Genomic DNA, 14,823 nt, shown 5'->3' with positions numbered 1-14,823 from the left:
CCTCCTCATATTTCTTTCACAAAACATTGCTGCCAAACAACACTGTCCTATATTCTTAATCTCTACTGCCACATGATTTCTGGTCATGCCCATATCTCTGCTTTCTGTCTTAACTACTAAGCTGGTACAATTTTCTGGGAAGAATGAAGAAGGGGATGGTAAATACAGGCAGGTGATTCACCAGGAAGATATATACATAGTTTTGTAAAAGGTTGTTTCTAGAATAATTGATAGTGCAGTCCTGGAGGATGCCAGTTTCAGTTCCAGCTGCAGACAGACGGCAGAGAGCCTCAGCAGCATTTTCTCTCAGTTTTCTTTCTTTAGTCTTCTCTATTACAGCATTCAGTAGCAGTTACTGGTGTGAAGGGACAAGAAAAGTTGCCAAACCTTTCTGTACAGGACAGAGCAAAGGGGAACACTGCATCCGCTTTAATAGTCCTGATGCCAGCAACAGCAATGCTGTGCAGTATATCTGGGAGACAGGAGATGACAAGTTCATTGACCGAAAGTTTCATGCTGGGATTTGGTATTCCTGTGAAGAAATTATAGATGAAGAAGGTGAGTAAAACCATGTAAATTTACTTACAAAATTAATTAGGGTTCTTCCTACTTATTTGGTGTCATTTTCTTCTTTGCTGCAATATCATGTATGCATTTTAAAGGAAAAGTATCCTTAAAAAATTGCTCTTTCTGGGAAGGGGGACCTTAGAGGGTAATATCTAGTCAATTCCTACAAAAAATCCTAATAAATTCTACAAAGAACTTTAGAGTGATAGATTGTAGTACAGACGAAGGGTGGTTTTTATTCTTCTAACCAGAGCAGCAAGTTAAGTTACTTTAACAAGAAAGTGTTTTATTTTTCTGATGGTTTTAGTCCCTTAGGGAAAAATGCCCATATTTGCCTTATGATTACTTATGATCCCCTACGGCAACATAAAAAGCCCAATGTGATTTTTTTTGTTTTAAAAATCGTTTAAGTAATTAAATCTGTGAGATCTAAGTTATTTAACGGATTTCCTCTTAAGCACAGGTATTTCTGCTTTCTTACTGTGATGTCACCTTTCATAAATCAAAGCAGAAGATTAGTTTCACCCTGCTAAAACATAATTTGGAGACTTACTAGTCATGAGTGGTGGCATTTAATTTTAGTTTCACTCTTGAGTATGTAAATGTCAGTAGAATGAAATTAGCTTACCATTAAAGAAAGCTTCTGGTTAATTTTGGATGTTTGTATAAAGGAATTGCTTAGCTGGTTCAAGAAATAGGGCATTAATTGTAAATCCAGATCAAAACTAAGTTTTTCCCCTTATTGTCCTGATCAGTTTACAAATGACAACTAGAACAAAACTTCAGAGAAATCAAATCAGCTGTCATCTGTGCTACAAAATGCAAAGGTTTTTGCAGTCACCTGCCCTGAAAGTCCAGTTCTACCAGAAGGTCTTGTAAATTATGCAATTGCAAGGGGATGAATGTTGAAGATGAGAGCAAAATACATGTCCAAAAGACATCTTTCAGGTGGTGATTGCTATGGATACCGGGGTTGCTTAATTTGTGCATCTGCTATGGCAGTTCTTGTTTTCCAACTTGGTGCAGTTAGTAGCTGAAGAAACCCCACCCTGTATTTTCAGAGCAGAGCAGAATTAATTCCAAGAGCTTTGTTCACAGCATCTGTGTGGGGGTCAGGAGTTCACATGGGTTTGAAAATCAAAGCTTACAGAAAGAAACTGTAATCAAGCTTAGAAGAAATTTGTGTGAGCACCAGCCTTGTTGCTGTAAGGTGAAAAGATCTTCCTTCATAGGGAAGATAGTATACAGGCTGCCAGTCTTTCAAAGGAATTGATTGTTTTCCCATTCTGGCTTTCACAGCTACAACCTTTTGGAAATCAATTCATAGCCTTTCTCTAAATCTCCCAGACTCTGGTTCTGCCTTGAAAAAGTCTGGAAGGATTCTCTGGCTAAGTCCCAGGAGTAGGTTCATGTACCAGGGACTCTGTGTGTACAAACATACATCAGAAACAGTTGCTCCTGATCATCTCAGTTTGCGCCTTTTTGATAGATTTTGCATTTTCTTCTTTCTAGTAATCTCTTTCTTTAGATCGTTACAGAATACAAAATAATCCTGAATTTTATTTTAAAGTAATTTTTTTTTTTTTAAGGTGAGAAATGTAGAAGCTTCATCGGTCTGACTCCAGCTGCTGATCGAGGTAGTTATGCATATTTTGTTTGTGTAGATAAAACTTCCCTGATCATTTACCAGTATAAATTTTCTGTATTTTGATATCAAGAATGCTTGCTTTAATCCCACACAGGTTTTTGTCCTTTATTTAGTTTTTCAACTTCCAAATGAAGTCCACATGACTTAAAATATGAATCTATGTCTTTTGAAAACACTTCATTTGAATACAAATGGTTTTTAAAATTACTTTGAATATGGGTGCTGGAAGTCAAGATCTGTAAGTTTTTGCTCCCTCTCTCCTTATACCTCCATATTCACAGTCAGGAATTTTGTGGCTTGCACCATGTGGCCGGGAGAGGGTAGAGGGACAGGCAGCATGTGAACAAGGGTAGGCAGTATGCTGAGGGGACTTGGGGGAGATGTGTTGTGGACCAACCCAATATTGATGGCAGTCTGAATCCCCTCCCTGTACCTTACGCAGAGCTGTAAGGAGGCATTTCCATTCTCCTGAAAGCAGAGAGTTGCCCTCTTTCTTTCAAAGAATGGTTCACATTCCTATAGAACATGCCTGCAGATGCTGTTAAGTACCCCCGCTCCGATGTAAACTCTATTACTGATATGGTTAGACGAATCACTTTCCAAGTGGCTAATTCAGGAAGAAAAAGTCTTCCTTCATCCCCAGGGCATTGAAATTGCCTGTCCAGGATACTGGGACTGGAGTACTTTCCTGGATATGCAATTTCAGCCCCTTGGGGAAGAAGAAAGACTTAGTATCTGAAGGCCAGTCCTCCTGCCCTCTATTGCAGCTTGTCACTGTGCAGAAGTAATTCAAGATTTGTATAGCAAGAGAAAAGAATATAAATGAGATGTGGTTCTTAGTCACACAGACACAGTCCTCAGAAAAGAAAGGTGGATTATGGGCCCTGCCCTGAGTGCTCCTCACCTGTGAAACCACTGGTGGACATAGTGCTGAAACTAACTCTGTGAACAGCATCAGCAAATGCCACAGACACCTGCAGGTCAGATCAAGACAGCTAAGACAGCATCTAGGGACCTGATAACCACCATGGGAAGCTATCCCTGAGTAGCAAAATCCTGTGTGGAAATAGACTCCTGCCCTGCACAGATGAGCGAGTTTGTGTTCTGCACATACATACGGCTGCTATGTGCACAAAACTCAGGATGTGTCAGGCTCACCTCTCCCAAATTTATCATTCCTAGGCATCATACACAAGCATTATCACAGTTGTTCAGTGCATATGTAAGATGCAAGCTCTGATAGCTGGAGCAGCCAATACTGTTGGACAATGTAACATCTGGAGTTGCTGCGCAAAACCAGAATATTTTACTGAGACGAAGATTTGCTAGAGAAATAAACTTTGCCCAGGAAGCCCCACACATTGCCTGGACCAAGAATTTAATGTCTAAATGGCCTTTGAATCAGACAAGTCCCACAGACACTGTCAGAGCCTGCTGTAGGGGTTGTTTACCACATAAACATTGTTTACTGTTATATGTAGTGTTTAGTAATCAATGACGTGTCTTAGCAGTATTTCTATTTGTAAGTTATGATTGTTAGTATATACCTTCACGTGAAATCACTATTTGAATGTGCAACCAGGTGTCTCAGGACACACTTTTTTTTAAAAAAGGTTTGGGAAGGTTGCTGTCCAGTTCTTGCTGTTATCCAGACATAAGAAGACCTCCTGCTCCTGACTGTGGGACATTAGCATGCTAATAGTAAAACAGCAGGCTGAGAAACTTTAATGGGAAGGTTAACTTCTTGTGTAAGATGTAATTAACAGATATCCAGAAAGAGATGAATTAGTAGATAACCAGAGAAATGAATCTCAGTGAAACCTGGAGGGTGTTTGGGCTCATGAAGGCTTCTCTGTCCAAAAAATCAAGATCCTGTTTGGTGGAAAATTAAGTCCATGGGGAAGATTTTATTTAATGACTGCATCCTCAGGTCACGTGGCTGTGTGCATGGCCTTGCAGTTTGTTAACTGGGTAACATGGTCTTCTGTTTTGGTACACTTCTCTCTGGACTCAGCAACCGTGATGTCAACAACTAGATAATTGGTTAGTAATTCTTCTTTTTATATTAACTTTGGTTCATAGTAATTTTAGTGTTACTGAGTATAAAACCATTCTGCTCCACCTTGTACTGTAAGCTTTTTAAGTGTATAGCAAAAACATGCAAGCGCTCTTCCACTAAATGGCCAAATTAGTTGAGGGAATTATAATTTAGGGTGTCCATTTACCTTGAAGTCTTCCTATAGATGTTATAATCACATCCTCACATCCTTTGAGCATTTGCTTAATGTTGCGTAAAAAATATAAATGAATAAGAAAGAAACAGTGAAAATACTAAATGACTGCTTATAATATCAGTGCTATTGATTTGGTTTTCCAGGGGTTTTATGGCTGTCTATTGTAGCAGAGCTTCTCTACATCATTTTGCTTCTGACTGGAGCCATTCTTATGTCAGTAGAAATGTGCTACTACAGTACTGTCATTGATGGGCTAAAGATAAACGCCTTTTCTGCAGTAGTCACCGTATTAGCAGGTACAGTTAAGGATCTCGATTTATTACATTCAGAAAATGCAACATTGATAGACTTCCACCTGAAAATTAATAACAGTGCCTAAGTTTCAAAACTATTACAATACCTATGGAGACACTAACAAGACAAGATGCAGCAATTTTTTTATGTAAAATTTATTTTCAATAAATTAATTCTCAATGTGATTATTTTTATATTTTATATTTATAGTTTTTGCTATTTTTAATTTCATTATTTTAGTTTTATAATTTTAAATGTCATTGTGAGGTTGGTTTTCAAAGATAAAAAAGTAACATACTCTTCCAAATAACTTGATTTTTTAATTTCTAACATGCTAAGTATAAAATTAGGAATAGCTGAATTAAAATAGCACTTTTAAGAGGGAATAAAATGTAATTGGATAATTGTTAGTACAGAATTGTCATCAAAATTGTCTTTCATTTTCTGCATATTACTTCTTAATCCAGCACTATTTAATCATAGGATCCTAGGCAAATTCAGTTTGGAAGAAACTTCAGAGTATCCCTAGTCCAGTCTGAGGAATCTGGTCTGAATTCAGTATTGACTGTGTGCTGAGCAGGAGGAGGTTGGACCAGAGACTTCTGAAGGTGTCTTACAGCCTGAAGTATTCTGTGATTTTGTCTATATTATAGAATTGTTACTGAGGAATGTTGCAGTAAAAACAGCAATTAGGGACAACATGAACAATGTTTCATAGAGTTATTAGGTTTAGAGCCAGAAGCAATCATACTGTTTATTTATTATAATTTCTTGTGGAACACATGCCACTGTGCTTCATATTGGTTAGGACTGTCCAGAGCCCAAAGTGACTTATACTTAGTGAAAGCATCTCTTTTAGAATGCCATCTAACTGCAAGTCAAACACCTGGCAGATGGCAAAGAATTAATCTCAAGATTGTCTTTCTGTGTCCAAATTCTGGACTTTCATCCTAATCCTAATGTTTCTGGATTTAGTACTCACGCATTTGTGATTGTTGTGCCTTTCTTCATGAATTAAAGATCTTTTATGGCACTTTTTCCTCTTAAAGATAATCACACATATAATTAATTTGCCAATCTCATTTTTGTTAGCTAAATAAATCAAGTTTATTAAATGTCTGACCATGATAATGGGGAAGAAATCATTTTCTTCCTTTCTGCAGAAGACTTTGCATAGTTGAAGTCAATTATCACATCTCTTCTTCATCTCCTCCAAAAGAAATGACTGAGAATCATGTCATATGACTTCACCACCTGTATTTCTAAGACCTTTGATCACTCTTGTTGCTTTAGTCTTTCTCTAGCCCGGTTTCTGTACAATCTTCCTGGAGGCCAGTACTAAATGTGGACACCAGGCTGAACCTCCAAGGACTTTAGCTTTATATTCCAGATGATGACTTCTGAAACACTCCAGTTTTGCTTAATTTTATTGAAATATAAAACTTCTAGGGACCCATCACTCCACCCTGAATTAGACCCAACTCTCCTAAACCTTTCCTGACAGATATTTGTCTAGCTCCATCTTAAAAAAATCCCCAAGCCCCCAACAACAACAACAACAAATCAATGGTCCCTCTTTGGTACTAAAGTTTCTGTCACCTTCTTAGGAAATGTAATCCAATTCATACCATTCTAAAGATTTTCTTCATGTCTAATCTAAAGCCCTGGGTGCTGTAATTGTTTACAGCATTTCTTTTAGGATACCCATCTGCAACAGAGAGTAGATGATTTCTTTCTCTTTGCAGTTAAATTTTACACATTTGAAGATTGCTATCTCAGCTCCCTGTAGTCCAGAGAGCAGTCCCCAAACTCTGCTGCCTATGAATTCTGAGAACCTGCTGGAATATCTCCTTTATTCTGAATGACTTTCTTCAAAGATGTCCAATTAGTTAAAAATCTCTATTACCACCAGTTCTACTAACTGCTCAAAAAAAAGCCCCATTTCTACTGTATCTCACCAAACCTCATGATCCACTGTCATGTCTATTTCCAAAGAAAGAGTAGTGAAATTCATTCAACTCTTTAGGCATTCTTGCCCACTACTAGCAGCTTTCCCCTCTCCCGATAATCATAAATATTCACTTTTATTAATATTCTTTTTGGTTTTGGCATGTACAGTATTAAGGAGGCTTACACAGTAAGCAGCAGGCTTTTTCTGGACATTCTGTTTACTTCCACTAGTAAAATTTATTGAAATATTAAAAAGTGGAAGAGCATCTGTCCTAGCTGTTAAACTTATGTATAAATCCTTTGTAGATATAAACCAAATCTAGTTGCCCTAATCTGTAATGAAGATGCAATTTCTGTACAAACATGGTCTCGATTCTAACAGAAAAATGCAAATTAAAATTCAGCTACTGGAAACAGTAGCTGCATAATTCTAGCTATATTGGAAACACACAATTAAAAAAACCCCCACTGTTACAGTATTTAACCATTAAAAAAAACCACATTAAAGCTAGTGTTCGGTTTCTCAGTTCTCTCAGTCTTTAGCTCAGACTGAATAAAATCCTAAAATGTATGTTATGACTTGTGCAGAACATGGTGATTTAGAAGAAGAATCTCCATGTGAATTTTTCTGACCATAGGTATGTAGGTTTATAATGTCCCACATGCAGCTCCTGACTTTACAGAAATTATTATTCTAATTTGTGAGGCTTTTCTCTTAAATACATATGCACTGCTGGTTGACTCCATGGCTGTGAAATACACATTGATACCACTGTCCTGTAGCCCTCAGTGGCCTTTAATGAAAATGAACATTGACAGGCACCCATATATGAATATGCTTGCCTTTTATCTAATTAGTTAAATTTTCACCATTTCTCAGGCACCAAACTGCCCTGATGCCACAGCTGAAATGTTGAGCCTGGCTCAGAATTTAATCCTTGTACAAGAGCTGAGAGCTCCAGCATAGGAGCTCATGTTCACGCTCCAGTTATATGCATTTCTAGGCAGCCAGACTGGAGGATTCAGGACAGACATTCATGTAACTCAAAAATGGCTATGACATATCACATCTCTGGTGAAGAGATGGACAACTGGTCTCTGTTCTCTAATAGCCACATTGACAGTCAAACAACTTTCTCCAAAGAGTTTATTAAGGAATGTGCTGTCAGGGTGCTAGCTAACCACCGAATGCTGTGTTTCACAGCCTGAAGCCTCTTGGCTCTGTGACACATAAAAGCACTCTCCTAATTGCCTGTTGATGGTGTTTCAGACAATAACAGTATTTCAGGAAAGACCATTTCCCAGTGATTACTGAAGCCAGGTCATTGCCAGCACTGCCTTGTTATGCCCAAAGGCATGTGTCCTAGACTGAGATACTGCGTGCTAGCTAGCTAGTTTTTTAAGAATTCATGAAACAGACCTACTTTAGGAAAACCTAACAAATTGGGTCTTGTGAATTTGGTGGGGACCATCTGCTCTGAGAAGCTAACATGTTTTAGGCAGTGGGATAGTTGATACTGCAAGGGTATTGAGGGATTTGTAAATGAAGCTGGAAACAAAAACATAGATGTTCACAGGGAAGTTCACTACTGGAAGATAAAATGCTAAGGAAAAACAGATACCCTTAGGTTTAAGCAGATGCCTAGTAGTAATTTTGAAAATTAAATTATTAAATATAAGCCCCTTTCATAAACTAGACTTTCAGTGCTTTTTACTGGCCATTAAGTGTTTGTTCACTTTTTCACTCACCTACATAACTTTGATAAATCTGGCTGCATTTGAGGCACTGGGAAAGGGCATATGACTGCACATCTTTGAAAAATCTTTCCACTGAATGATCGGAAACTGTGGGAAATGTGTCCTGAGCAATGCAACTGAGCGATACTTTGTTGTGATGGCAGATCCCTCCTCAAGGCTGAATTACTAAGAAGTTTTCAGAGGATGAGAGCCAATCAACTTGTTGCCTTTTAAAATCTATGGGCTACATGTCCCATTGCTCCCCTAGATTCCTCTAGCACACAGAGTAGGTGTCAAGGGACTGTTACTAGTGATTGTATTGGCAAAAACATGACACATAAATACATTTAGATTATGATGTCCAGTATTTTTGAGTGATTTATGGAGCTTAGATACTTCATAAAATATTCTTCATGAAGTCAAGGGACAACTGCAAAAAGGTGACAAAGAAAAATGTCCTCAATTTACATTCTCTAATGTTATTATGATATTTTATTTTTTAGGTCTTCTGGGCATGGTTGCTCACATGATGTACACAACTGTATTTCAAATGACTGTAAATCTTGGTCCTGAAGACTGGAGACCTCACACATGGGATTATGGCTGGTCCTATTGGTACCTATTGGTTTATGTTTGGTTCTTCCATTACATTTCAGTCACTTCACCCTATGTTCAAGGAATATGTACCTAATTTATAAGGAATGGGTCTACCTTATTTCACTCCTGGGGATGCAGTTCAGTAACCAGCTGTTTTTCTCCAAGTTCAGTTGTCAGATTATTGCATAGAATGTATAAACTTGTGAGGTTTGCATTTGCCATCCTTTAGTCAGTACAGAGACCTCCAACTGCTCTGCACAAAGCAGAGGTTCTTCTCCATACACATCAGACCCAGATTTAGCACCCTCATCTCCCAGGACAAGTGCCTTACATAAGTTGTTTAAAACTCTTCCAGCTTTAGCCATTTAGGCTGAATTTTTCCTTATCAGATATATGCTTCAGGTATTTGGAACATTTCAGACAAGATGATTCAAATTTTTGAAAATAGGCTTAGATAAAATCACATTATTTTGGCCCTGTAAATAATTGCAACATATCCTCTGAGGAGATCTAGTGAATTTATTAAGAAAATGGGCTGTTCAGAGGATTTTTGCTATAGAGAGGTGTCTTTGAGAATCCATCAAGTCTGATCAATAGCAAGAATTTGAACGTTCAGGTGTTGGAAACTGCTATTTCCACAACTGTGACTGGGAAAAAGTGTAGGAACAGCTGTATTGGGTTAAATCAAAAGTCAGTCAGGACCAATATTTTGGGTCAGTAGAGCAGAGCTCAGGTTGTTTGTCTCCTTCATATGTGCTCTGACAGCAGAGATCACAGCTCATTGTCACTCATTCTTGTTGCTCTTTCTACTTTTATTGTACCGTTATTGAACAAGAGCTTATAGCTGTATGCAGCCTTTACAATGCAGACTTACTAGGGACTTTTGCAGTGAAATAAGGGTTTCTTCTGTCTTTTTTTCTGTTACTTTTCACCTTTCTAATAACTCAAATCTCATTTGAAGGTCACTGTACATTGCTCTGCATCTTTCCAGGAGCCTGTTTCCCAAGCAGTTGCAGTATGTTTGAAGCTATTGTTATATGTGTATAAATGGAGATGTTTTTCTAGTGCTTTCAGAGCACTGAAGGATGGGCCTGGTCAGTACTCCCAAGCTGAAGATTAGCTAAATCATGACAAATGGTGTATCTTATCCTGTTTGTCCAGCAGATGATGTGGTCCACTTGCTCAAAGTGGAAAGGGTGATTCCCCTTCTGTCAGGAAGAACTGGTCTGAGAAGGTCCAATACCAAGTATCCAGACAACACCCTGAACAATGTCCAAGGGCTACTTGGATACCCTTAACAGGTATCACAGGAGCTGTGCAGGATCCTCAAACAGTGCCTTCTTCCCTCCTTTCAGACTTAGACACTTTTTGCGTCTTTGACTCTCACTGTTTCCATTCATTCTTGGGTTTGTTCTTGCAATAATAATTTTGTTTCCCTGGTTTGGGGCTCTGATCATATTTCTGGGAGGTTTCCCCATTTCTTTCGTGAATTAGATTAGGCGTGTTTTTACTCTAAAATCAGTAAGAAGAGTGGTCAGTGGAAAAGAGGGGGAGTGTTCCTTTGTTACTTCCCTCTTCCTATGGGAGTGGAAACAGAAAACTGGTACTGAGGAGTCTGTTCCGTCCTTTCCATCCCACTGGGAGGAGAAGAAAAACACCCAAATCACTGTCACCATTGCTATTACTGACACAACTCCATTGACGCCACTACCGCCGCTGTCATCATGTTCATTACAGATGTCATCACTGCTGCCACTACAGCTAGCCTTCTCCTGAGCACCTGAACTTTCACCATATGGCATGCACTCAGGAATTGAGGATTTCATGGCTGCCCTCTAACAATTCAGTGCAGCCTGGGCCACTAAATGCCCAAAGAAATGCTTGTACCAATACAAGACTTTCCAAGCTATCAGTGCCTGCATGCAGGAAGATATTGGGGAGGGTGGTTTGTGTGGTGCCTTTTTCTAAACAATTGTATGCTCCATTTTTCTTTCAAGATTCACTTTCTTCTTTCCTTTTCTCAGCCTAAATGGCAGCTATGTCTCCCAGTTTGACAGTAATCTAAAAATAAAGCAAGCCATGCACACAGGTGCCTCACCCTCTCCTCCCATCTGCCTCCCTTTGTTTCTTTCCTCTAATCTCCTTTCATATATAATGTTGTCTTTCTTCTGGTAACCTATATTTGCACCTCCCTTCCTTTTGTATAAAACCTAATTTCAGCGTCTCTTAGCTGCCTTCCCATTGCCTGCATGTGATGTCTGATGGTAAAAGAGGAAGGATGCTGAAGCTATGTGTCTTTTATAAGAGGAAAAAGAACAGATGCCAAGAAAGGGACATTAATTGTTATAACTGATACTCCCTTTCTAATTACCTCAGCACCCACTTGTGGCCAACAATGTCACCAAGACCATGACAGGGGCATAGGCAGGCAGAGGCACAGGCAAAGACTCTGCTACCTTTTCATGGGGACTTATAATTGTCTCCTTAGCAGCCAAAGAAAACAAAGAATTGGGCCCATGGCAGCAGCTTTTCATCGCAGTCACCAGACCTAGTAGGGCAGCTATTCCTGCAAGAACTACTGAGCGTCTGTCATGGATCTTCTACTTGCCACATTTCCCCCTCTGTCCTTGCATCCAGCTGCTGTGGCCAGGGTTCTTCCACCTGGTCCAGGAAGCATTAAGACCTTTATTCTTCCTTTTCAGTGCTGGAATTGCTTATGATGGGTAGAGTCACTCTGTGATATCCCTGAACATCTCCTCAGTAAATCCCTCCATATTTCTCTTTTCTTCAGCAGTTTTCCTGGAGGTTGAAAGATGTTTCTATGATTGGTGAACGTCTCACTCCTTGTGTTTCTCAGATTGAGGCATTCTCACATCAGGAGACAACATTTTCTCTCTAAAGACCTGCCCTGTACTAAATGCCCATGAGACACCTCATATGGGATACTCCATGCAGTTAAAGGAAAACCCATAATCCAGCTGAGCTTCTACTAGCATTTCTTTTATGCAGGTGAATGACTGGTTGCTTTAGTTTGCTTCCTTGTTGAGTTGACCTGTTTGATTTCTCCTTTTGCCATTTGCCTCTGGGCAGAATTCAAATCAAATCCTCTCCTTCCTGAAGTTGAATTTCCACTGCAGCCAAACTGCCCTTTATCATCTGGCTCTCTCAATGGCAAGACTTTGCTCACTTCCTTCCTCAAGTTGTCACTAGTCAGATGGGGGACTCCCCGTTTTTTCTAAATTGTTTATGGAAAAGCAAAATTTCTGGCAAAAACTTTGAAGAATCACACTGTTATCTTTCTTGTATTGTCAAAGGAAACCATTTATTTCTGTCCTTTGTTTTTTCTCTTTTAACACAGTATTGGTCTACAAGAGAATCTGCTCATGAGAGATTAAATTCTTTCAGTCTTTGCTAAGAAGCCTTTATAGAAGCTTTCTTGAAATCAGTTTCTTACTCTTATGTCATCAAGTCCTTCAAAGGGCTTCAACAGATGGATTATGAAAAGCACCTTCAACAAAAGCTGTGCTTCATAATATCAGTTCTATCAATTTGTCTACTAATGCTACTGTACTTCAGTTATTCAGCCAAAAGTGCCCATTACGTGGGTCAGGACTACTGCAGACCTGCCACTTCTATCTCATTCCAGACGCTTAATCTTCAATTCTTCTCTACCATGGTTGGCTTCATCCACAGGTTATGTACCACCATAAGTAGGCCTGCTGTCCCATTCATGCTCCATTCACATGGGGAGGTAAATCTATCTACTTCTGGCGATTTTCCCCTATTCTTGCTATTGCTTTGTTATAAGAGCTCTTCTGTGGCTCCCCACATTTGAGAGTTAATCAGAGTGTAGTTTGACTGACTTCAGGAGCAAAGATAGCTTAAGCTGCTCCCCTTCTTCCTGCTTCTAGGAGCCCTTCACATCAATGTGTCATACTCTACCACACTCAAATTCTGTCAACACATCTGGATGTCTGATCACCCTGGAAACCAATCCTGGCTAAAAATAATGCCAAAAAAAAAAAAAAAAAAAAAAAAAAAAAGAGGAGTTATTTAAAAACCTAAATGAATTTGTTGAACTACAGCAAAAATGTGAGAACAAACAGCACTGAGGCAGAGGAGAGATAAACAGGAGTTTCTTAAACTGATTTCTCCACCAAAGCATGTTTCAGATAATTGTGACCTTGCCATGTTAAGAAAAGCTCTGATGAGTAAGTTCCTCCACTGTGAACTCCAATTCATTCCACTGTGGCCATATTTTTACATGCTACTTTTACATCTCCAGCATGCATTATCCACCCAGCAGTCTGGAATTTTCACACATTTTTAGCTAATTGTACCTCAATATAATTTTTTAGTTCTGTCTTCTTATGGTTTTACTCCTAACATTTCAGAGTTTATGTCCTTTTCTCTTTTTAGTCATGACCTGTATTTTCTCAGGAATGCATTTCAGTGCTCTGAGCCTGCTTTAGTCAGCTATTTAATTGTGCCTTCTCTTTTCTTTTTAACCCTTTTGGATAACTGGCACAATTTTTCTTAGTGTCACCTGTGAGATTTGTAGCCTCAATAACTGCACCTTTTAATTTTTTATGCATCCTCATTTTTTTATAGTTCCTCCTTCTGATATTAAGCTTTAATTAGAATAAACAGAGAAATTGAAGGTAGGGTTTCATTAAACCAGAAGGTTAAATATGAATATTATAACCTATATGTAGACGTCAACTACATAAGTAAGGTATATAGATGGTCATTAACTAAGAATCTTTCTTCCTTCCCCACCATGCTCCTCTTTCCCTAATATACACTAATACAATCATATGTATGCAGTATTTTCAAAAATAAAATTGAAGGACCTGGATATGAAAATGTTCTGCTAATTTCTGATAAACCTTTTTGTTTATAGCCTCGCATGGGCTTCCTTCGCTTGCTGTATGGCTGCAGCTGTCACTACTATTAACAAATATACAAAAACTATTTTGGAATTCAAGCACAAAAGAAAAATGCTGGAAAGGCGTTTAAAGATTAAATACAAGTTTCCTGATCATACAGCTCCAGAGAAAGCTTGCAATGTGTATGTGAACTCTTTTCACAACAGTACAGACGACCCTGCGCACCCAATAAAAGGCTTGCGTCACCTGGCCACTATTTCAGTTCTGTAAATTTGAATCGTAACCCAAGGCATTCTGTAAATCATAGTACTAGATCAGAATGAAACAGTATTAATTAATAAAAATGTATATTTGTGTAGCATTAGTTATTTTTCTTAATAAAAAAATGATATTTCCATGGATGTTTCAAGGAAGTCTTAGTATTGGAAAAGTAGATTCAGGTGTCTTGGTTCAGAAAAAGACAATGACACAGGTCCTCCACTGGTCTGATTTTTAAGCAGTCTCTAATGCTAATATAAAGTATGTGAGTATGTTAGAATTTCAGAGCATTATGGATTTCCACCCTAATTCTTTATAGAAAAGACTGTAAAAAAATCCCCAAACCAAAACCCACAAAGAGTAGGGCAGAAAATATGGCAGCCCACATGTAGTGCATGGCTTGAACAATTTGTTTGTTATTAAAAGTACAATCTCTCCAGGAAAATCTGTGTATTACAGCTTACAGTTCAAGAATTTCGCCATATGCATAGTGGTAGGATTTGCTGTGAAGGAAAGGCTAATAGAGGGAAGAGGCTTTCAATGTAAATACAACTCATTTAAAATGGCTAGGAAGGCAAACAGATATCTGGAAGATACATGGTTGTAGACAACATACAACTCACCTATGAAATTCTCTATGTATCATTCT

General features: G+C 38.6%; 1 protein-coding gene across 1 annotated transcript; it reads left to right on the top strand.

Moving 5' to 3' along the window:
* Positions 1–158: 158 nt before the first annotated feature.
* Positions 159–14,201, top strand: GSG1L2 (GSG1 like 2). Its single transcript, XM_049813080.1, has 5 exons — positions 159–558; positions 2,157–2,204; positions 4,593–4,745; positions 8,934–9,045; positions 13,931–14,201. The coding sequence occupies exons 1-5, from the start codon at positions 249–251 to the stop codon at positions 14,184–14,186; spliced, it is 879 nt and encodes a 292-aa protein (XP_049669037.1). The 5' UTR covers positions 159–248; the 3' UTR covers positions 14,187–14,201.
* The last annotated feature ends 622 nt before the right edge of the window (positions 14,202–14,823 follow it).

This window comes from Accipiter gentilis, chromosome 10, assembly GCF_929443795.1.
Source record: "Accipiter gentilis chromosome 10, bAccGen1.1, whole genome shotgun sequence".
Lineage (NCBI taxonomy): Eukaryota > Metazoa > Chordata > Aves > Accipitriformes > Accipitridae > Astur > Astur gentilis.
The sequence above is the reverse complement of the archived record's forward strand: the minus strand, read 5'-3'. Positions and strand labels throughout refer to the sequence as shown.